At 34.0% G+C, this 24,176-nt stretch overlaps 1 protein-coding gene across 2 annotated transcripts in view; it reads right to left on the bottom strand.

The window, feature by feature from the left end:
• LOC127723198 (scavenger receptor cysteine-rich type 1 protein M130-like) overlaps positions 1 to 23,877 on the bottom strand; it is a 53,365-nt gene extending 29,488 nt beyond the window's left edge. Inside the window, exons 1-2 of one of the 2 annotated variants that reach the window (XM_052229724.1) lie at positions 23,733 to 23,752; positions 21,503 to 21,587 (exon numbers count right to left, since the gene is read on the bottom strand). In XM_052229724.1, coding sequence (XP_052085684.1) covers positions 21,503 to 21,522 — 20 coding nt within the window. In that variant the 5' untranslated portion in view covers positions 21,523 to 21,587; positions 23,733 to 23,752. Of the gene's footprint in view, positions 1 to 21,502; positions 21,588 to 23,732 lie in introns of both variants that reach the window. The other variant, XM_052229723.1, reaches the window with a different exon arrangement.
• Positions 23,878 to 24,176: the final 299 nt, after the last annotated feature.

Here is a 24,176-nt window from a genome sequence, read left to right as displayed (position 1 = left end):
ATGATGAAAAATACAAGAATGAGGTTGATGTACTATTCATTTTATGCTGAATTCAATCATCAGAATTTATATGTTTACATGTCTGTTTTATAGCATAGATTAGCGAAATGTGTGTTCGTTATAAGTTTTACTATAGTACGCACGTAGTCTATTCGACTACATGTATATAAGAATTTTCAAGAAACGATGAAATATTAAACTGTTCGAAGTCATGTATTAATTACTAAATATAAATTAAAATAATTGAAACAAAAAAGAAAAACAAGTTTTATGAACACATCCACTTTGTATCCTTACAATCTAAATACAAATAATAGAAGGAACACGTAGCAATTTCCGTAAAGTGACATACGTGTTTTCTTATTTCGCTAAAATGGGATGTATACTGTCCATTTTTTTCGCAGGTTACCGATTTGCTAATATGTCCCAAAAAGTTTAGCCAGTCTTTATTTCACAGTCAATATATATACAGCCCCTGCCGGGGAGGAAGTAAATAATCAAATCTAACTCTAACATTGGTTGATATTCTAGGCACTTTTTAAATTTTTCTAAAGCCTGGATTTCTTACTCATAAGAAATCCGATAGACAAGGTGTTATTTACAGTTCTCACTTTATGGGCAGACAACAAGTTTGCATATTATAGTTTTGACACTTCAATATTATGCAAATACCCAGCTAGATTGAATGTCAAGTTGTATCGAAAAATATGGCATTACAAATGAACAATACGTTTTATAAAAATATATACAAATTTGGTATTTTTAATAGTATGTAACGTAAAGGAGACATATATTTTTGTAATTGCCAAAGAATTCGTGTTCGATATTCAAAGTTTGTATTTGTCAGCATTTTCGAAGGAATTATGGTGACCAGATTCACCTGTAAAGAATAAACATTATCTTCCGATGTTCAGACAGTTTTAAATCGATACAAATTGACCATGATAATTGGTAAACTGATTTTCAACATTCCTCAGTTCTCTCTTGACTGTTGTAAAGCAGGAAAGAAATGTGAAATAGAACAACAAGATGGTAGCACAGTGGTAACATCGATTCATCAAACTGGATGTAGCTGTATATTGTCACTGCCATAAAAATGTTATGCCATAGTAAGACATGCTTACGGTGACCTATAGTTAGTTGTTAATTTCTGTGTCATTTTGGTCTCTTTTGGAGAGTTGTCTCATTGGCAATCATACCACATCTTCTTTTTTTTATAATTATAATGTCAAATTGATTATCAACAGAAAATGAATACATGCATCAGGGCCAAGCAGGCAGAAAAGATGCAGATTACCGACATCGGACTACTCTATTAAATGTATGTCCCTACTTTTCCGTTTGTCTATTATACCTGTTTTTCCCTTTATTTTTTTCTCATGACCCTGTAACTAAGGCAACTGGTAATCTTAAGAAGTGGTATGAGTGCCAATGAGATAACTCTCCATCCAAGTCACAATTTGTAAATTTAAACCATTATATGTCAAAGTACGGCCTTCAACACGTAGCCTTGGCTCACACCAAACATCAAGCTATAAAGGGTCCTAAAAAGGACTAGCGTAAACTCATTCAAACAGGAAAACCAACGGTCTAATCCTTATAAAAAAGAAACTAGAAACACTTATGAACCTCATCAACAAGCGACAACCACTGAACATTAGGTTCCTGACTGTGCCATTATTTTTGGTGTAATTCAAACACTAGTTGGTTACAATATTGACATCTTCAAAAAACTTTGAATAAAAAATCAGACAATGAAAGAAAGTTGGAAGTTGTAAGCATTTTGAAACTTAAGGCGATTATGACCATTTTGATTCATGATGAAATTGTGTACATTATTCTCAACGATATTCCTAAACACTTAGAAGTAACTCTTTCTTCTGATGCAAAAAGGAACGAACATGTTGAAAATATATACAAATATATATCGAAACACTTGGCCAGATTTATTGTGAAAGTTAAAGTTTGAAATGAATATACAAAATCTTGAAATATTAACTGATAATCTTGCTTATGTGACTCAAGGAAGTACCGCTGGACCTTAGTTATGAAGAAAACTGCAACATTTAAAAAAATGTCTATAATTATATTTATCAGAGGGTCTAAAAGATACCTTATTGTCTAACTTTGAACATTACTATACTATGCTGTATACATCATCATACTCCGTGACGGTATCCATATACTTCACTCACGTTTTTTCGTCTGTTTTTGTAGCTTTTTCTTCATCCTGTGTGCTTCTTTTTCTAGTTATGCTTTAAATCTATCTCCTCGAAATTATCTTTTGTACAACATTAGTGCATATATATTTTATATGTAAACTAAATTGTAGTATTGTTTCCAGGAGAAGACTTCCGAAGTTCGAAAAACGTGCGTCTTAACCGTTTTGACTCTTTGAGCAAATAAAAAAATTATAAACTATAAATTCCAACAAAATGTACATGGAAGATACTTGATTTCATAATTGACAGCATATTGTTGATTTTGGGTTCTGTGTTTGAACAAACATTGGTACAATTTGTACACCGCTTTTAGTCGATTTGTTCTTGTATTCGTGTGAAGCACACTTCAGCCAAGCCCGGAAGGGTTTGGTTATTCCAATAGTGAAAAAATTCGGGGACTATTACAGAAAATGATAAGAAAATTTTATAGTTTCAGCTTTCGTTACATAGATATTGTATTGTACATGTGAACTTTCAACATACCAAAGATGTCAATTTACAAAAAAGTATACTGACATTTCTACAAATATAGCACAGAGCTATATTTTGACACTTCATGTGCTTGCATCATCAACCGGGGAACACACATCACCGTTTTTTTTCACATAAAAGTTTGAAGTTCATGCATTTTAATTTGGTTCTGTCCGTCCTTTTATACCGTCTAATCGCTATACTGACGTCATCAATTTTGTCAGCTATGAAGTTTCAAATCTGAATGTCTCATATTATACTAGTATTTTATAATACTGAAGGAATTTTACAACTTTTTTGTTTTTTTGTGAAAATACATAAAGACCATTTTCCCTGGTATTCAGAATATAAATTAATTTAAATGACAATTTCAAAAGTCGCTTAAATGACAGATTCCTCAACATGAAGAATTTTTACAACCACGAAGAAGTATTATTGTTTAAATCTTAAAGTTCCTGAAAAAAGTATGTCATTTATGATTAATCCAAGTATCAGCATTTTGGTTTTATCTTTTATTTAAAAAGCACTGTTTAATAATAAAAAAAAAAGAAAAAAAACCTCATTACATGTTTGATTGATTTGAGATTGTCTATCTCAATTATCGATCTACACCAGTGCGTATATGAACAAATAGCGGGAAAATTGGCCCAAGTCCTTTTCTTTGAAGGTTCAAATAGTTTTAAACATTTAATGGCAGAAGTTCAAAAAAAATGTACACTTTATGTTTGGTTTTGCACATTGACACGTGCGTATTGTTACAATATGTTACGTTAAATCATACTCGGGGTAAACTGAGAAGAGAAATTGCTTAGACAAGTTAAGAAGGGTTGAAAGGCCTGAACAAACACTCTAAGTGTGATAGCGGGACAAAAATAAGAATATTTAAGCCCATGACTTGTATAATTATGTGTCACCCTGTCGGATTATCGAACTGTCGGACTATCGAACTGTCGGAATATTTAACTGTCGGACTATCGAACCGTCGGACTATTGAACAGTCGGACTAAAGAGGCGTCGGACTGTCGGGCGTACCCCCTCACACACATGTTGAATTTCGCCAAATTCTTTATGTGCCGGTGTCCTGTTGCTATTCTTCCCCCATACTTTTTTCCGGGCGGTAGAACTGGATCAATCTAGTTCCCCCCGGAAAAATTGGCATGATCCTACTTTTCCCCCTCAGCGTGATGGGAAAGGGGGAACAAACCAGGATCAGGCCAATTTTCCCCCCTAATAGCACGAGAAGCTAATTGTTCCCCCTTGTAAATTATTAACATCGGCGATGTCAGTTAGAAATCCAAAAAAATAATAGTAACTTCTTTTGATTAGTTAAGCGGTACCGAACCTTTGGCGTATTAATATACATTTGATATCAGAATACTTATATATATATATATATATATATATATATATATATACATGAAGCACATTCTTATGTGGTGATCACATCCATTTTCATTCGTGAACCCTTAGTATCATATGACTAGACGAATACAATTAGTTAAACCACTTCAGGTCAGTAAGAAGACATTCCCCTGGACAGACATGTTTATGATGTCTCGTAATACTAGTATGGTAAAATGACTTCATATGAATCATGCAAAGAACCTACTCTATCTCTACCCAATTATGTCATATCGGTACACGTACTAGATGTACAAGGAAGTACAACTGCCGACTGGTCTTTAACCAGGAGGAATGGACAGTACACTCTACCAGTTAGATTGCCGCCATTAGGAAAGATAACAACTAAAAGAGAGATGACAAAGAAAAAGAACACATCGAAAGCTGGACAGAGAAAAATACTAGCCGCCTGAAAGCTTTCTTTCAGAAGAAGTCCGATACGGACGAAACATCATCAAACCCAGTGGTTATCGGTATACCCGCTCCAACCAGCATGGGAGACGTGGAGGTACAGGAATTACCAGAAACTGCATCAATCGAATGCAGATATCTACCCCATCAGTTGTAGCTGTACAAGATCTACAAAAAGATCCCGCATGCCCTAAACGTGCACAGGGTCGACTCTATCCAGCATAAATTAGACAAATATCCAACGTATTAAACTGACGTGGCAATAAGTAACTAGAGGCCATCGTACGGCTTTCAACAATGAGAAAAGCCCATACCATATAGTCGGCTATAAAATGCCCCGGCAATAAAAATGTGAAACAATTCAAACGAGAAAACTAATGGCCTAATTATTAAAACAAAATAGTTTACGAAAACAAAACGAACCAACAACAACCACTGTACTACAAGCACCTAACATGGGAATGGCGAATACAGAATGTGGCGGGATTAAACATATTCGTGGGCGCTCGACACCCAATCCCCCCAAAAAAATTACAAAAAAGCTCCAACCTAGGACAGCACACAATAGGAAAAAACTGTAAAATATCAATTACAATTTGCTTCACTAAAACTGTAGAGGTACGGGTTACAATATTGTTCATTTTCAATGCGTTACTGTATTATATGTATATCATGTGTAATGTTTGTAAGCCATAGGTCCGTATTATGGGAGTATAAGTGCTTTTTTAATAAACAATTAACTTACAAAAAAAGCACCGAAATAGGAGCACACTCATTTACCGAAAGCTATGTTAAAGCCAATTTCAACTAATATGACTATATTCTTCCAGACGGGTTGTTCTTTAATAACAAAATAACTACTAACGAGATATATATCTATCAAACAATGCTACATTTCATATAAAAAAGGACACCAATCATGCAGAGACAGACATTAACTGAGAAAACATGTATATTTATTATGGTTGTGAAACGACAATTTGTCAACCGGATATAAGTAGGCTTTTTAATTTTGATGCTTTAATTGCATCATTGAAATACAGGTTTACTAGTTATACTAGCCTGTTGTCAGAAAAAATTAAAATTGCAACGTGAATTGTTTTGGCGATACATATTAAAATTTTCCTTGGCTTACAATGAACCCCAACGAAAACTGTTTGGCATTTGAACGCAAACAAGAATTGCCAGTAAGGAATAGTTAAATAAAAAATAAAAAAAAAAAACAACGATGAGAAACCCGTGCAGAGACAGAAAACCTACGTAATTAGAAGTTGGGATATTGTTTTTTGTTTGTATTTATATAAAGTTATGCCTTTTTCCATCTTGAAAACAAAAAAATTGAGAACGGAAATGGGGAATGTGTCAAAGAGACAACCATCCAACAAAGAGCAGAAAACAGCACAAGGTTACCAATTAGTCTTCAACACAAGGAGAACATCCCGCACCCGGAGGCGGGCTGTAGCTGGCCCCTAAAAAAATGTTTGCAATTTTCAGACCTGTGTTGCACAATACAAAGTTAAAGATCGGATGCACAAACATAAATGAGCACGAAGATTGACTTTGTCATTTACGGACACCTACGATGTGAAAAAATTATATCAAGACGATAAAAAATTGAGATCAAATAAGTTGTGCATCTTGCATTACCTGAAAAAAATACTCACCAAGAAAAGCTTTGCATACATTTCATTGTGAAAAATCATGTTAATTAAATGAAAGTAAAAGACGCCTTTTCCCTGGGGTTTGGAGTTCGGTGTGAACAAAGGGTGGTGTGGTGAAGGTATTGGTGTGGAGAATACACCCAGTGAATTTTCAGGTCAAAAGAATGCATGTAGCTGTTAGCAAATTGATGATTTGGACGATCAGACGAAACAACACAACAAAATGCAATTACAAACGGTTAAACATGTAGACAGACTTGTGAACATGTTACAGACTGATGGACATGTAGACACAGCTTGGTAGACATAATGACCGACTGGTAGACATGTTGACAGACTGCTGTGTTACATATTTGTTTTTCGATCGTTTTTGTACATTAATTAGGCCGTTAGTTTTCTCGTTTGAATTGTTTTACATTTGTGACTTTGTGACCTTTTATAGCTGATTATGCGGTATGGGATTTGCTCATTGTTGAAGGACGTACGGTGACCTATGGCTATTAATTTCTGTGTCGATCATTTGATCTCTTCTGGAGAGTTTCTCATTAGCAGTCATACCAAATCTTCTTTTCTATACATACACCGACTGGTGGACATGTAGCAGACTGATGCACATGTAGACACAGCTTGGTAGACATATAGACCGACTGATAGCCATGTCGACAGACTGTTGGACATGTAGACCTAGCTTGGTAGACATATAGACCGATTGATGGCCATGTTGACAGACTGTATGACATGTAGACAAAGCTTGGTAGACATATAGACCGACTGATAGCCATGTCGACAGACTGTTGGACATGTAGACACAGCTTGGTAGGCATATAGACCGACTGATAGTCATGTCGACAGACTGTTGGACATGTAGACATAGCTTGGTAGACATATAGACCGATTGATGGCCATGTTAACAGACTGTATGACATGTAGACACAGCTTGGTAGACATATAGACCGACTGATAGCCATGTCGACAGACTGTTGGACATGTAGACACAGCTTGGTAGGCATATAGACCGACTGATAGCCGTGTCGACAGACTGTTGGACATGTACACACAGATTGTTAGACATAAAGACCGACTGATAGCCATGTCGACAGACTGTTGGACATGTAGACACAGCTTGGTAGGCATATAGACCGATTGATATCCATGTCGACAGACTGTTGGACATGTAGACACAGCTTGGTAGACATATAGACCGACTGATAGCCATGTCGACAGACTGTTGGACATGTAGACACAGCTTGGTAGACATATAGACCGATTGATATCCATGTCGACAGACTGTTGGACATGTAGACACAGCTTGGTAGACATATAGACCGATTGATATCCATGTCGACAGACTGTTGGACATGAAGGCAGACTGGTGGACACATACACAGAATGTTAAACATGTTAATAGACTATAGTGAACACAGAGACAGACTGTTGGACATGTAGACAGAACAGGAGACACAAAGAAGGACTGGTTAATATGTAGTCACACTTTTGAACATGTAGACACAGACTAGTCGAGTGGACACATAGACAGAATGGTGAAAATGTAGACGGACTACTGGACATAGTCAGACTTGTTAACATGTAGATAGACAGGTGAAGATGAAGACAGACTTGTTGACACATAGACGGACCGATGAGAATGTAGACAGACTTGTGTAAATGTAAATGGGCAAAAAATTTGTCAACATAAAAATCTATGTCTAACACTGATTTTAATTTTTAGACATACAGTCAAACCTGCTTAAGAGACCACCTGTATTAAGCAAAAAGCTGTGTTAAAAGACCACCGATTTTAGATCCCTCTGTATAGTACATTTCATAAATATCAAACCTTTATTAAGAGACCACTTTTTTGCTATCCCATAAGTGGTCTCTTAAAACAGGTTTGACTGTATATAGTGAAATCTATACTGTGGGGGAAAGATTTGCATGGGGGAGAAGTGACTATATGTATACGTATTGCCAATTTTTCGCTGGGGGAAGAATGACAATGATACAACATTTCCCCGGGGGTAAAATTGGATCATGATAGTTTTCCCCCGGGGGGGGGGGGGGGGGGGGGAGGACTGGCATGGGGGAAGAATGTCTATATAACACCGGTAGTTCAGTGGTTGTCGTTGGTTTATGCCTGTCATATTTGTTTTTCTGAATTGTTTTGTTATAAATAAGACAGTTTGTTTGCTAGTTTGAATTGTTTACATTTTACATGTCGTTGCCTTTCATAGCCGACTTTACGGAATGAGTTTTTCTTATTGTTGAAGGCCGTACGGTTGTCTATAATTGCTTACATCCACTTCATTTGTACTCTATTGCATAATTGTCCCATTGGCAATCATACCAAATCTCCTTAGTTTTATATAATCTGTTAAATTTAAAATTGATATCACAACCTGTATAAACATCGGTCATTTGATAAAGTTATGACGTCATTGCACAAATCAATAATGCGTACGTCGATTAGAGAAGCTAAAAAGTGGACGTCGATTTGAGAACAACAAAAAAGACGTCGATTAGTGGGGTATAAAATTGTCCGTCGATTTGGCATGTTATTTTAATGTCGTCGGATTTGGACGTCGATTTGAGGAACGGCCGTCGATTAGAGACCGATGAGTCTTACATATATATGCAAATAGTTTATATGACAATACCATTTGGGTTTTTTTTAAGGTTTTTTTTTTTGCTATTATCAAAAGAGTTATTTTGTGTGATGCTACGTTTCGATATTTGGTGTCATGATATATAGTGCGACTGCAGTTTTTCTTATATTTGTTAAGCATCTTACGCCGAATACATTGTAACGTACATAAACATATAATCCCATTGGTACTTTATATGTATAAAATAACTTGTTTTGGGATTTTGATTGATCGACCGTAAACGTATTATACGAGCGAACTACATTTGCGCGAAATTCAAAATGACAAGCATTTCGTTTGCGCGAAGAAATTGTATTAATACGCTTGCGCGAATCTACCTATAATTCACCTGAGTTTTCACCTGAGTTTTTATTGTGAGAATAACCTGAATTTTATGGATTTTTATAATTTGTTTTTTTTTAGGAAAATGAGATAGCATGTTGGTGGTTGTCTATCATATTTGTTAAGAACATAGTTTGCATACCACATTTTCAATTCTTATATTTAAGAAATAATTTGTGGCAGCCGTATAGATTTGTTTTCATTTTACAATGGGTTGGGCATTTATATTGGATTATTCCGAGCGATAGCGATGGGTATAATACATGTGGTAATAGCTGTAAAAAGACTGGACCATTGTTGGTACGATTTGTTACTTCATTAGACACAGTCGTCCACACTGTAATTTCAACTCACTAGTTATGTAAATTTCTTTTATGTAGTCGGCAAATTTATTTCATTTTTTATTATCAGGAACATCTGACATTATATCGTCAGCAAAACCGTCCTCAACTTCCTCCGCTGGAAGAAATGGCAATCAGAAAATCTGCGTTAACCATTTTTCTATTTCATTTGACCTATCTTTGTCCTCATTAGCTAAACCTAAATTTTGTATTTTGTCAAAGATGAAAACGACAACCTTTGACTGTAGTATTTGGATGAATCTTAAAAAAAAGTTCAAATTAATTCTTTTTTTTGTGAACTATAAGTAAACTTTGTTAACTTCAGAATTTCTTTAACTCGACCATTCATGACTCATTAATGTCTCCATCAAGACTCACACCCGACCACTAATTGAAAACATATTCGAATTCCGACCAATTCACAATCTCTAGACGTTCTTTACTCAACTAGCTAGACCAAATCAACTATACTCGATCACAGCCCGATCTTGACCAGACCAGGTCGACCTGGTCGTATAGGGGTCGTAGGGATAGTCGAGAATTTGTCGGGTATGTACAATTTCAGTATAAAAAATGTCTGAATTTGTTAAGCCCCGCCGCAGCGTAGGGGGCATTAAGTGTTAACCTTGTCCGTCCGTACACGTGTACGTCCAATCAGTTAGTTTCCCTTCTCTCTAAATTTTGCCCCAACCAAATGTTATGACACGTATACACAATGCTTATTACCATAATACACAGATCATGTGCTAATTTGGATGGCGTCACTTTTATCGATTTTGAGTAATGACCCTTTATAATGCTATATATGCAAGTGGCCATTATTTGTGTCCCATGGACACATTCTCTATTTAATTCATTTGGTTAGATTCAGTAGTTTACAGAAGGTCTGAGTAAAATCAGACATTTAAGATATCTACGTCGAAATAAAACAGTTGGATTTGTAGGCAATGTGGTTAGTCCTCCAGAATGTCAGGTTAATAGCTGTGAAGTACCTTGAAAAGGGCGTAGAAGACGAACAAAAAGTCGTAGACAACAACGTGCGCCAAAGAATCTAGGTGAGACAGAGGTTAACACGACGACAGCTGTATGGGCAAAATGAAAGACTTGCAGGAGTTCAACAAAGAAGATCCCAAATGTTTATAAAATAGTCCTCAAAGTAGAGTTGGAAGCTGATATGTTATGGTAGCTTTCGTTGCTCTTTTCTTGAAAATGACATCATGAAATGAGATTTGTCCTCAGATTGGTACTTATTTTAGATAACAATATACATACATTTTACCAGCCCCTTTTCTTTCCTTTCTTACAAATTAAGCCTACTGTTTGTGTCATATTTGTGTATATGTATGTAATCAGTATTTTGTATAGATTTGATATCCAGAAGTTGAACGGTTAAAGCTAGAATGTATTTTTGACGTATAAGCCTACATGTTTTTGCTAAAAGTGGTGTAAAGGTGTCACACATTCCCTCAAAATTTGGTCAAAAGTTGAAATTTCAATCCCTTGGAGTGATACCTTTTCTCAAACTGTTGACATATATCCATCAAGAGATCAAATAAAAATCATTTGACTTTCGTCTCATTTTTTTTGTAAAGTTGCGTCAAAAAGATCGTGTGAAAAAAAATTTTGTAAACATTTGGCCCCGCTGCATGTTTGTGCCTCTCCCAAGTCAGGGGCCTCTTCAATGAATTAGTACACATTTTCTTTTAGGGGCCAGATGTAGCCCGCCACCGAGTGCGAAATTTTCTCCCTGTGTTGAAACATATACATTTTGTACTACAAAAATTTCTGGATCTAAGGAAAATACGGACTGTCAAAAAGAAAATAACCCATAAAACGAGTGAAAAATAATCTTGATGTTCATATAAACAAACTTTGAAGGCTTTCTAAAAAAGATTGTTTTTGCACAATTACTTTCATATTTGAAAAAAATCCTCCGTGGCCAAAATGCAGGATCTAATTTGCTTCCGGTGCATCTGAGATCATCCCAGTTTTTAAATGGGTTTCGTGTTGCTAAGTTTTTTGTTTTCTATGCTGTGATATGTTGGCTGCTGTTTGTCTTCTCGTCGGTTTTCGTTTTTCGCCATGGCTGTGTCAGTTTGTTTTCGACCTTTGAATTTGATTGTTCCTTTGGTATCGTTTGCCTCTCTTTTTAAATATTAACCCCCTTGTAGAAGTACAGACAAGTACTGTACTTGGAGTAATTTTTGCGTAGTTAATCATTTGTTTAGTTAAAATTAATGAACAATGACAAAATATTTTTGAAGTAGCAAAGTTATGAAAGTTAATCAGATCTGCATATCTAGATTAAATTATAGATTCGTTTCGTCTAGCAAATAATTATAACCCCTTATTAAAGTTGACATATGAAATCTCAAACGATAAAATGTCGTTCTTAGATGTTGATGTAATCAAAGGTCAAAGATTTACAACACATGGCATGCTTGACCTTGACTACATTTTAAAGAAACCAATTCTTATCTGTTTCTGCACAGATATAGCTGTCACTCACAGCATGTATTCAGAGGATTTATTAAAGGTGAAGCAATACGGCAAATTAGAAACAGAAGTGACCATAACAAATTAATAAACAATCTAACTAATTTCAAAGTGAAATTATTAGATAGGGGTTATGATAACGCGGAAATAGATGATAGTATTACTGATGCTTTATCAATTGACAGTACTGAATTACTACAACAAAACAAATCAAAAGAAAAACAAAATATTCCATTAGTTTTAATAACTAAATATAATCCATATATACGTAAAATAAAGAAACGTATTATGAAACACGGGCATTTTTTACAGTTAGACGAAGATTGTATACAAATATTCAATACAGCACCAATTGTTGCGTATAACAAACACAAGAGTGTTGGAGATATGCTTAGTAGATCAAAGTTAAAGACTTTAACATAAAATTGACAGTTGGACCCCTGATGATGGCAGATCTGTCATAATAACTAGATCTATTGAAGAAGAATTAAAATATCAATATATCAATATATACATGAATAACTTTCATATTTGATTATATTCAAATAATGCATCTTAAAATGACCATCCCAAGCTTAACTGCCGAAACACAAAATAAAAGTAGTGTCGGGTCCTATCATGCAATATGGGATGCGTGCTTGCATGGGTGTTTTATTATAACAAAACATACACAAACTTTTTCACTTGTGAGATATATTAATTTTTCCCCATGTTTCTGGATTCTGTCCGGCTAAAAACTTCAAAATTGTGTAATATAGAATTATGACCTCTTGCTCTCGCTCTAAAGCTGAAATTCCGTTTTATTGCTTGTACCGATTTTCAAGGAAATAGTTAATTCATTCTGTTCTGGTTTTTTTTGTGTTCTTTATTTGTCTATGGATGTTACAGAGAGCTCTGAATATTTCCAAAAACTATAGAATTATGTATGATAAAACGTAGATTTTGGTATCATTTCAAAATAGAAAGTAAATTTCCTGGATGCAATTTTCTAGAATTAATTTAAGGAATAGCCCGTTAAGACTCTTTTCTATATTTCTTGTTCAAATTAAGAACTTGGCGTCGGCAGCTGAAGAGTAGTCCCCAAAATGTTCCTGTAAATGTCTTATTAAGAGCAGTACTATAGCCAGTGAATATTTTTAAAAACTTTAAAAAAATGTTTTATTAAATTATGAACTTAGTCCCACTTTAAAGCTGAAATCAAATTCTCCTGCTGCATGTACGTACTTTTTTGTCACTGGCATATCTGTTCGTGTTTCGGCCTTAGCCAAAAGTTCAAGGATTATTTGGACAATGTCTTCAACAGTCTTGATAATTTTATTATCAGGTTTTGAAAATTTTATTTCAGAATTGAATTCTTCTTTGTGTAAATTCAAAGGGTTGACCGAATTACATTTTGTATGAAGCGCGGTCAACGCTAATACATGTACAACCCTATGAAATTACTAAAAGAAGCATTCAATACTATACTTAGACCTATTGATCTGAACATTTACTAAATGATACTGCAGGTACTTAAGGGCATACGTTACAGTTACAGGGGAGGTAATGACGTTGCTAACGTAAAATGTTATTTTCGCGACGTCAAACTGTGACATATCGGGAAAAGATGCACTTTTCGACTGATTGTTATCATTCAAACTGATTTAACTTTTAAACGAGTTCATGGACCCCTCTTTTTTAAAATGACATTCGGTTTGATTACGTATTAAGATTATTTGTACCAAATTTCATGAAAAAGTCAATGATGCAATTTTTTTAAATTTGATAAATATCAGCACAAAATGACGTTTTTTTCTACATTCATGAACCTTTGGTATATGTACAAAATGGCCCGTTTCTGTTATTCATTATTTTTGTTGTTTTAATACTATTGCAGTTTGAAAATTTCGCAATTCACATGGCTTCAGAAGGGGTCATAAACCTTAATAAGTCCACTGTTTAAATACATATAGATAAAAAAAAAATACTAGTTTTTTCCAAGTTTGAAATATTAAATACTTATAATCACATTTGTCTATTGTAGTTAATTTGAGAATATTAAATATTCATCTTTTAAAACAACATGCACATTTACGTACACATTCACGCTGGGTTAGTTATTTTCTCACCTAGCGTTAAACTCGTGAGACAAACGTCGCCTCGGTTGTCTTGTGGAGGCGTCTTTACCTCGAGTGTCAGATGTCGTGGGTTCTGACCCCTGCTGGAGTCAAACCAAAGACTTTAAAATTGGTATTTGCTGATTTTCCGTATCACGTGACATTAAGGGGCAAGATCAAAGACTAGTTGGGTCGGAGTCCGAATATATAGTGTCCAGTTAGGGTGATATGTCAGCACATTAAAAATAGTGACACAAACAACCCATGCATTAACACGATGTCCAGTAGTCAGCACTTCTGTGTAAACATGAATTATCATTGATATGGTCAAATTAATAAATAAACTGTTGAGTAAAACTTTGAATTGTTTGACAAACTACGAATTTTATATTCAGGAATAGATAACATGATCTGTATTTGGCAAAACGTTCCGGAATCTTGGGCCTTTTATGATTTAATGACTTTTTTAATCGACCTTTTGTACACGAAACACACATACAAAATTACAAGCATGATATCTTTGACTATCTTTTTTCCTTTGATATTCAATATTCGTTTTTTTCTTTTCTTTGACGTATGAATATCAGATTAAAAAAATAACCAATTTTATTTATTTAAGTATGTTTAAAGTCATTATAGTACTGCAAATTAAGAGGAGATTATATGATTGATTGAATGTTGTTTTCTGACCGTCCAGTGACAAATACTTCATGAATGTTTATGACGGAAAGTAATGTAGAGAACAATTTTCAGACAAGAAATACGAAGTTGCACGCGTTGTCGTTGAAAAAGAGCAGCGGGAAGGCGGGGGACAATTACAAATCATAAGTCCAATAAATACAAACAAATCCACTCTGTGTTTTTGTTAGATGTATTTCTATTTGTATCCATCTGATGAGTTAAGCCTTTTTAAACTGATTTTTATAGTTCGTTCTTATGTTGTACTGATACACCACTGTCCCAGGTTAGGGGGAGTGTTGGGATCCCGCTAACATGTTCAACACCGCCACATTCTGTATGTATGTGCCTGTCCCAAGTCAGGCGCCTGTTATTCAGTGGTTGTCGTTTGTTACTGTGTTACATATTTGTTTTTCGTTCATTTTTTGTACATCAACTATGCCGTTAGTTTTCTCGTTTGAATTGTTTTACATTTGTCATTTTGGGGACTTTTATAGCTGACTATGCGGTATGGGCTTTACTCATAGTTGAAGGCCGTACGGTGACTTATAGTTGTTAATTTATTTATGTGTCATTTGGTCACTTGTCAAGAGTTGTCTCATTAGCAATCATACCACATCTTCTTTTTAATAAACATCATGGTAAAAAAATTACACAATATGAATTCGCAATAGTGTTGGATAGTTTTGTTTGATCTTTATTACTGTTACAGTTTCACAATTAAATAATTAAAATTATCACATGGTGTCGTCTTATGTTGTATGATACAATGTATGTTATTATTTACTGTTCTGTAGTTCTGTAATATATTTTCGCCATCCGTAATGATTGCCTAAATTGTTAACTTGGCATGCCATACATGAAAGAAATGCGGACGTGAAAGAAAGGACTTTTCACAAAAGCGTCAACGGAGATTAATAGATTCCAGGGCCACGATTTCGTCATTCATAAAACAAAATACGTGTTTCTGACGGGTAAAGTTGTACTAACATTTAATGTTGACACCATTCATTGCCATTATCAATCTGTTGAGTATAGAATTTATAGTCAAAAGTTGTTTTTGTTTAGAATACACCATTCCATGGATAACATGTTTAACAAATCTGTGCAGTTTTTACGCTACAAAGACATATGTATGCTTCGACATGCCAATCAACGTCTGTGTCACAGTGTTCCAAATATTGAAATTTAGTCAAAAAGGAACTGTTTGAGCATGAACCAGTTATTAAATAACTTTGGTTTCAGTTAGTGATGATTTACATTCCCAAAATTTCTCTGCAGTTTGTCACAGTTCCTTCTGATTTGTGTCAAACCCCGACAATCTGCTATAATCTCACTTTAAATTCATACAATAATAAATACAGGAATATTCTGTGTTCCTTTCTCGTAGATGTAAAATTTGTCATAAAAACTAGCCATTTTAGCACGAAGAAAAGTCTTTTTGTCGAATCCAGTGAATACCGGAAATCATCTCCGGTCCGCAGTTCGTTTAAATATGGCACTGGCTACGGTTACATGGAAATGTAACAATAATATAAAATTATTGTTACATTGGAGACTAATTGCCGGAATGCAGGGTTGGGTAAGGAACCGATTAATTACGAATGTAACAATAATATTTGGGGCTACGGTTACATTGTCTTATTGTTATAGAAATAAATATGTATTAAAATAAATATTGAAAACTTTTATTTGATATTTACAATATTGCATACAATATTTTGATTTTTTATTTACAATGACAGTTTCTACAAATCCAGTATGTTGTTTTTGGAGCATGTTTTTGTCCGACGCATTTTCGGTGAAACCACTCTAAGCAGCCATCACAAACCAGTGATACGGCAATGTGCACGCTCTATATTGCATACCGTACAATTCCATTCTGCATTTTCCCTTTATGAAGTTTAAGAAACTTTCAATGTCTGAATGCCATGCTTCAGGTGAAAAATATTTTGTTACTCTTGCGATGTTTACATTTTCGTCCAATATTTTTTTTGGAAGCATGTTAGGTTGTTTAAATACAAGTCAATTGTGAAAGCAATTAATGTTGACATTTGCCGACAGATTGAAATTGGTGGAAACAGTGTTTTCATTTTCAGAGTCCAGATATTTTGTGATCTTATCAGTCGTGACAGTACATGCTCTATTGAACAGTTCATTAAGTATTCATCAATAGTGATATTGAACTAAACTGTGGTAGTCATAATTTTTAACAACACCAAAACAATCAATACTTATTCGCTGAATAATATTATTATTATTAATATTATCTTGTACATATCGAAGAATTAAGCAACATAACTATAGAAGGTTTAAGTTTAATAAATCTATCATACATTGCAGTCTTTACTGTAACAATAACGCAATGTAACCGTAGACCCAAATATTATTGTTACATTCGTAATTAATCGGTTCCTTACCCAACCCTGCATTCCGGCAATTAGTCTCCAATGTAACAATAATTTTTATATTATTGTTACATTTCCATGTAACCGTAGCCAGTGCTTCAATGAAAACTGACGATTTTTTTTCACCTTTTTTTAATTTTTAACTATGAGCGTACCTACGGCCCACTAAGATATTTGAACTGCATCAACATTTATATTCAAGGAATGTTAGGTTTAAATATTATCGTGGGCCGTAGGTACGTTCATAGTTTAAAATGCAGAAAAAGATTTAGAAACTGCCATTTATCTGCCGTTTTCGCGAATCTTGAGGTGTTTACAGCAACAAAGCATGAATAATATCAGCTGAAAGTTGACAAATCTATTGATGTTTACAAAAATATAGGTTTTAAACTTTAAAAATATAGTACTATAATTTATGGCATATCACTTTTAATTTGAATCGAAATCGGGGGCCGTTCTCTGATGCTTATCGTACCTTGTCCTTTTAGTTATTTCTAAACAAAATATTTCATAAATTTATAGGATAGCAAATGAAGGTATATTTTTTATTACATATTTGATTTAAGCAGGTAAAAAATAGCCTATATACCTTAAAGGGAAAAATTCTCACCGTCAGAATTAAACTTGGATATGCCCTTAATTGCCACGGCAGGGACGTACATGTGAATATTTGTTAGCGAAAAGGCTCTGCTGGGTACATAATTAATACATCACCCGAGACAGAGATGATATAAGAAATTATTGTTCATGTATGCCGCGTTTCCATTCCACTTGTTTTAAAATTACCCGATGCCAGTGTGATAAAATCCACTAATATACCCGGCAAAACATAGGAATATATAAAATGTAATAATATTAAAAAATTATTTGTTTTTCAATAAACTCGGACTTGATCATTAAAAAAGTTTTTTTTGTTTTCAAATGATCGCATTATACATTTCATTTCTATAAGTACTGATAAAAAAGGGCGGAGACTTTAGTGATGATAATTGACTAGATTCGTTAAACACGCCTTCCAACAGTAAGATATACAGTCTAATCAAAATAAATTATACAGCCTATGCTACTTTCGAGTTTTGACCCTTTAATGATGTGTTTGAAATAGTACAGCATATGCTACAATTTAAAAATAAAGCATAGTCAATGTTTGTGATATAGCATATGCGATAAAAATGCAGCATAACCAGACAAATATATATTGACCCTTTTGGGACGTCAAATATAGCTTATGCTACAAAGCAGCATAAGCTATATTTTATAGCTTATGCACCTCTTTTTACTTTTGACCCTTTCCGTACGCCATAAAAAAATTTATGACTGGCAATACTACATCATAGATAATTACATCACCATATACAATGACAGGAACACAAGAACTCCCATGCAATGTCTTAATATGTGTGAATGTCTACAAATATTCTCGTGCAGTTTACTTGTTATTAAACGCAAAATAAGTATCAAAGATACTTTGGGCGATCCTATTTCATAAAGGATATCATATGTTTACTTTTGTACCACAAACTCATTGACCCGGTTCGGGTTTTATGTAATTGTTCGACTTACTAAAAAGTGATTTGGTATGACTAATTACCACCCTTAAAATCATAGGATTCAAAATAGGACAAAAAAATACGACAATCAGAATACAATTATTTACAATTTAATTTTTTTCAAGTGGATTGAATTGATTATTTCAGTTAAAAATCAAACGATAAAAGTAGATAAATACAACTAGACTGAAACCTTCAAATGTTGGGATTTATATACAAAAAGATAAGAAAGATACAAAAGGGATAATCAAACTCAATTTCAGTACATAGATATAATTTATTTATAGACGGTCGCCTTTGCCTATTAATACATTTTCGGTCTGTTGTAGGGTATTCGTTCACTCAGAAGAGAAATGGGGTTGGAGTTATTTGAATAACCTATTTTTTCATTGGTCAATGTTCAACGTTATTCATGTAAAAGAGAAGCGAAATAAAGCAAAGGGACATTTAAATTCTTTGGACAGAAACACATTGACAACGCAATGGCAAATACGGCAAACAACGTAAAGACAAACAATAGTTTACAAAACACAGCAAAACAAAATAAAGACTGAGCATTAAAAATTCCAACAAAAGTAGGGGGTTGTCTCTGGTGCACTAAAAGGATAAGACGATCCATCGTGTTGCGCATGTAGTACAATCCCGGTGATAATACTTATTATGTAGGTCACATTCGTCATACAAGTGAGAAGTTTGGCTAGCAATAAAACCAGGTTTAACCGACTATTGTCTACATAAGGAAATACCTGTACCAAGTAAGGACCATGACAGTTGTGTTTTACATGTTTCTATCGTTTGATGTGTTTGGGCTTTTTATTTTGCCATTTGTTTTGAATTTTCCTAGCAGTTTGGTAATTTTTTTATTGCACTATTTTCAACAAAAAGGAGATCGGAATTGAATGGAAGTCACGATAATTAGAACATAGTCGTCATCAACTGAGAAACAGCTATTTCATAACGGCCAATAAACGTGTGAAGCAATGATCTCACCTTCACAACGTAGTTCTTTTAGTTTAATAGCTTCCAAAGAAGTGACAAACCTCTATGGAGGAAATGCAAGATGTTGCATATCGTATCAACCATAAGATATATTTTCATACACAGCATTTTGCGACAAAAAAAAGATTGGCTTAGCATCAGGTGTTTAAATCCACGTAATGGGACTATTATTATTAAATCATATAGCAGGAGGGCTTTAGTAATGCTCAATTTTACGTTTCATTCTGCAAGTTTATACACCATCTCTGTCTTAATCGTTTGTCTTTCCCTTGATTTTTTTTTCATATATCGTAGTCTACTATCTGAACTATAACCCAGTAAGCTAAATACATGAGTTAACAATCTAAAACATTGTTTTACAATACACCGTTACAGTCTCTCTGAAATTAATATTCAACAGTTTACGCAAACAAAATATTCATATGGACACTTGTCTATCACCGACGTCTGTTTATTGAACTTACCAATTGTTAATAGCTACGTACTGCTATGTCATTTACCGTAACCTCCATTCAAAAAACAATGCGAACAGGGGTAAAATTGTATTCTATCCAGCAAAACTTAGACAAGTGAAGTAAGTTCAAAACAACATCGGCATTGAGTGGCGATAGCTCCTATATAGAAGCGAATTACTATTTGTTCGAAGTATTTTCTTATTTTCAGATCCTGTCTAGGTGATTATATTTGCCGCTTTAAATTTCCTTTTATCTGTTTTAGTTTTCTTCAGGTCAATTGTGGATGCCTCGCCTTTAAAGGCAATGCTTTCTTTAAGACATCATCTGATCATTTGGTCCTTTTGTTTTGTAGATATTGTCTTCCTGACGGTTTTTCTATTGAAAGTATTACTCTACCAACCATCGTCATATGTAAAAAAAAAAAAAAAAAAAAAACGCCGACAAATCAGCCAAATCGTTGAGTAACTTTTCCAGCAATGTATTGGCTTATATGCAGATCTTTTCTTGTGTATCATCTTTGCGGTTTACAGTTTTTGTCTGTCTTCTATATTTAAAAAAATGAAGGACGATATATTGGCATGAACTCCAATACAAAACATGTTTTGCCCTGAAACAAGACACACACGAACTGAGATGTAGAAGGTTATTTTACTGTGACACGTGAACAACGTGACACTTGTTGTACGATATGCCGTTGGTAATGTCCCTCTTTCGACTAACTGTGGCAGTGTATACTAAATCCCATTTAACCAACCGGTGGTTCCACTTAAGTAAGGGTTATACGATTAAAGTTCTTGGTTGACAATGTTTATAAGTCATAGTCAACCTTATAATGTATGCTGACAGAAACCAAACCTGCATGTGTGGTTCAACAATAAATAAAGGCAACAGTAGTATACCGCTGTTCGAAACTCATAAATCGATACAGATAAAAAAAAAATTCCGGGTTACAAACTAAAACTGAGGGAAACGCATCAAATATAAGAGGAGAACAACGACACAACAAAAACACAACATTAAAATGTAACACACACAGAAACGAACTATAATATAACAATGACCATTTTTCTGACTTGGTACAGGACATTTTAAGAAAAAAATGGTGGGTTGAACCTGGTTTTGTGGCATGCCAAACCTCCCTTTGGTTAAAAAAAATGGTATACAATTCGATGTTATAAAAATCAGTACAGGAAGAGCACTTCGATATATAGTAAACGGTAAAAAAAGCATGTCATACAAACTTTCAGAAGTACAAACAAAACAACAATAAGTTATATAATAAGTTGATAGATTTCACGAAGTCACAAAAATGAATTCAAAGTTTCTTACCCAATAACATCATTAGACATACGTATCAATATTAATGGTCGACATCAGAGTAGATGTTCAATATCAACTTCATCATTTATGTTATCTACACAGTAAGAGAAAGACAAAGTCAAGTTCATTTCCTAGAACACTCGTTACAATGTTATGTTTCCATTTATAGAGCACGGTAATTTTAGATAATGTATTGAATTTTTAACGTTATTTCAAAACAGTATATGGTTGAATACTACTATTTATTAAATGTTTTTGACTTAGTCAGTATAATCTATCATTTAAGGGTGTGTGTATAGTTTAAACGCATAAAGTGAACGACTGATGACTTAAAAAAAATAGGTGTCAGGATGAATTTCAGAAAAGTGAACAAACTGATTTAGTATCTCATTTGTACTTGTTTTGAGTCAATCACACGGAATCTGAGGATACAACATTAAGGGTGATGAAAAAGGGTTTAACTAATCAACGTTTACAGGCATTGATTTACTTTTGATGAACAGAAACAAAAAAAAAACTATTTGACGGATCAATTGGACAGGACAGTCATATTTACTAATTGTTGGAAGATACCGTCTGTTTTCTTATAGTACGGATAGTAATAATTTATTTTTCTGATCACTGACACAAACAACAACAAAAACAGCCAATATGTACTTAAGGATCAAATATATGGTGGGTTCCAAATATATGGCACGATTTAAATTTTTTGGAAAGGTGATATCACAATGGCCATACAAATCACAAACCTATGGCTCTTTTTTGTTCTCCAAATTGCGTAATTTTTGCGGTGAAAGGGATAAATCATACCGTCATATCACGTCGTCTCATACATGTTATTTAATACATGTTTTTTCTATTATTTTTCGAATGTAAATCATACACATTTACGTAAGCCGAAACTCAAATAGTTTTACAAAGAAATGCACAGGAAAATACTTTCCGCTTTACCTCTAGAGCAATTTGCTGATGACTTAAATGCACAGAGAAGGATACGCCCATTCTCCCGAGGCACACCATATCATTCCTAAGTCTGTGCAATTGTATATTATATTTCATTAGCGCGACCATAATTTCTGTAACCGTTATTGCATGTCAATTTCCATAATTGTTATGGATATGTTCCTTGAGTCGTACTAATAAACCTTTGTTCTTAGACTGACTTCTACTTACTACTGACTACCTTATACTTATCAATAAGGCAATACGTATCCCCATTTTACAAAATACTGCTACAATTGTATTGTTTAAACCAGTGTATGAGTTTGCTATATTCTACAGAATTATATTATCTTTAAATTATAAAATTGAAAATGGAAATTGGGAATGTGTCAAAGAGAAAATAACCCGACCAAAGAACAAAAAACATCCGAAGACGACCAATCGATCTTCAACGCAGCGGGCAAATCCCGCATCCGGAGACGTGCTTCAGCTGATCCCTACACAAACATGTGTACTAGTATAGTGATAATAGACGTCATACTAAACACTGAAATATATGAATGAACTAAAAAAAAAAATAATAAAATCAGACTAACACAGGCCAGAGGCTCCTGACTTGAAACAGACACAAAAAAGCAGCGGAGTTAAACATGTTTTGTGAGATCCCAACCCTCCCCATCTACCTCTACCAAATGTAGAAAAAAATAAACACACAGCAATACGTACAGTAAATCAGAGTTTCAAAGAAGTCCGAGTCCGGTGTCAGAAAAGGTAACAAAAAAAATCAAATTAGCATGCAAGGATGACAAGACCATCATTTGTTCTTTGAATAACTAGTTTTTAATTTCATATTTTTTGGTTTATTCTAATAATTCTTTTTATTAATATTTAACCTAGATAACATACATGTCCTATATAAAATCATTATTGGCCATACCTATTTAGAGTACCCGTTACAAACTACATAGTCTTTAGGTAGCCTTAATCAGATGCGTAGTTAAAATTTCAAATGCTTTGTAGGGCACGCACATTCTTAGACTCTTTCATTTTTCCATTATATATAAAAAAAAACATTTAAATTTTCAACACTTTACAAACGTATTTTAATTTTTTTGTTAAAACTTGAAGGTATTTATTTTCTGCGTGTTCAAGAGGAAAAGCATAATAAAAATTAGTTGTAAAGCATTATTTATTGTCCATCAAAAGTGGCTGCACTTACGACAGGTGTTTTGTAACGTTAACGTATTGGTTTGTTTTACTAATTATGATACATGTTAAAATAATAAGGCAAACTTACCTACTATTTCGTTGATAACCTTCGTCGTTAACTTCCTTGTCAAAGATGTCAATAAGCATGTATTAAACATAAAGAAGAAGATGTATAGGATTGTCATTAATTTTCATATTCCAAATATACACTGTTTATAGGCACTTCAACATCTTTCAAGTGTCAATTTAGAAAAGGAAATGTAATGGTGGTAATTACTTGAGTTATTTGGATAAACTTAAAACACATTTAATCTTTCCCCAAATCATTCTCTGTTCGCTTGTTCTCAAGTGGAGAATAATTTAGTTCATTGCAGTAAATTTAGCAGGTTCACTTTATGTTTTAAATCTATAAAAGGAAGACACAACCAACCCTATTATGATGTATTAGACGATAGTATTTATTTTTTTTAAATGTTGTGCTACGGTGTTATGTAAGGGTGTTTTAATATCAAACATGTGTAATGCTCAAATA

This window comes from Mytilus californianus, unplaced genomic scaffold (genome assembly GCF_021869535.1).
Source record: "Mytilus californianus isolate M0D057914Y unplaced genomic scaffold, xbMytCali1.0.p SCAF_13, whole genome shotgun sequence".
Lineage (NCBI taxonomy): Eukaryota > Metazoa > Mollusca > Bivalvia > Mytilida > Mytilidae > Mytilus > Mytilus californianus.
Note: the sequence above shows the minus strand (reverse complement) of the source record. Positions and strands in the feature narration are given on the sequence as shown.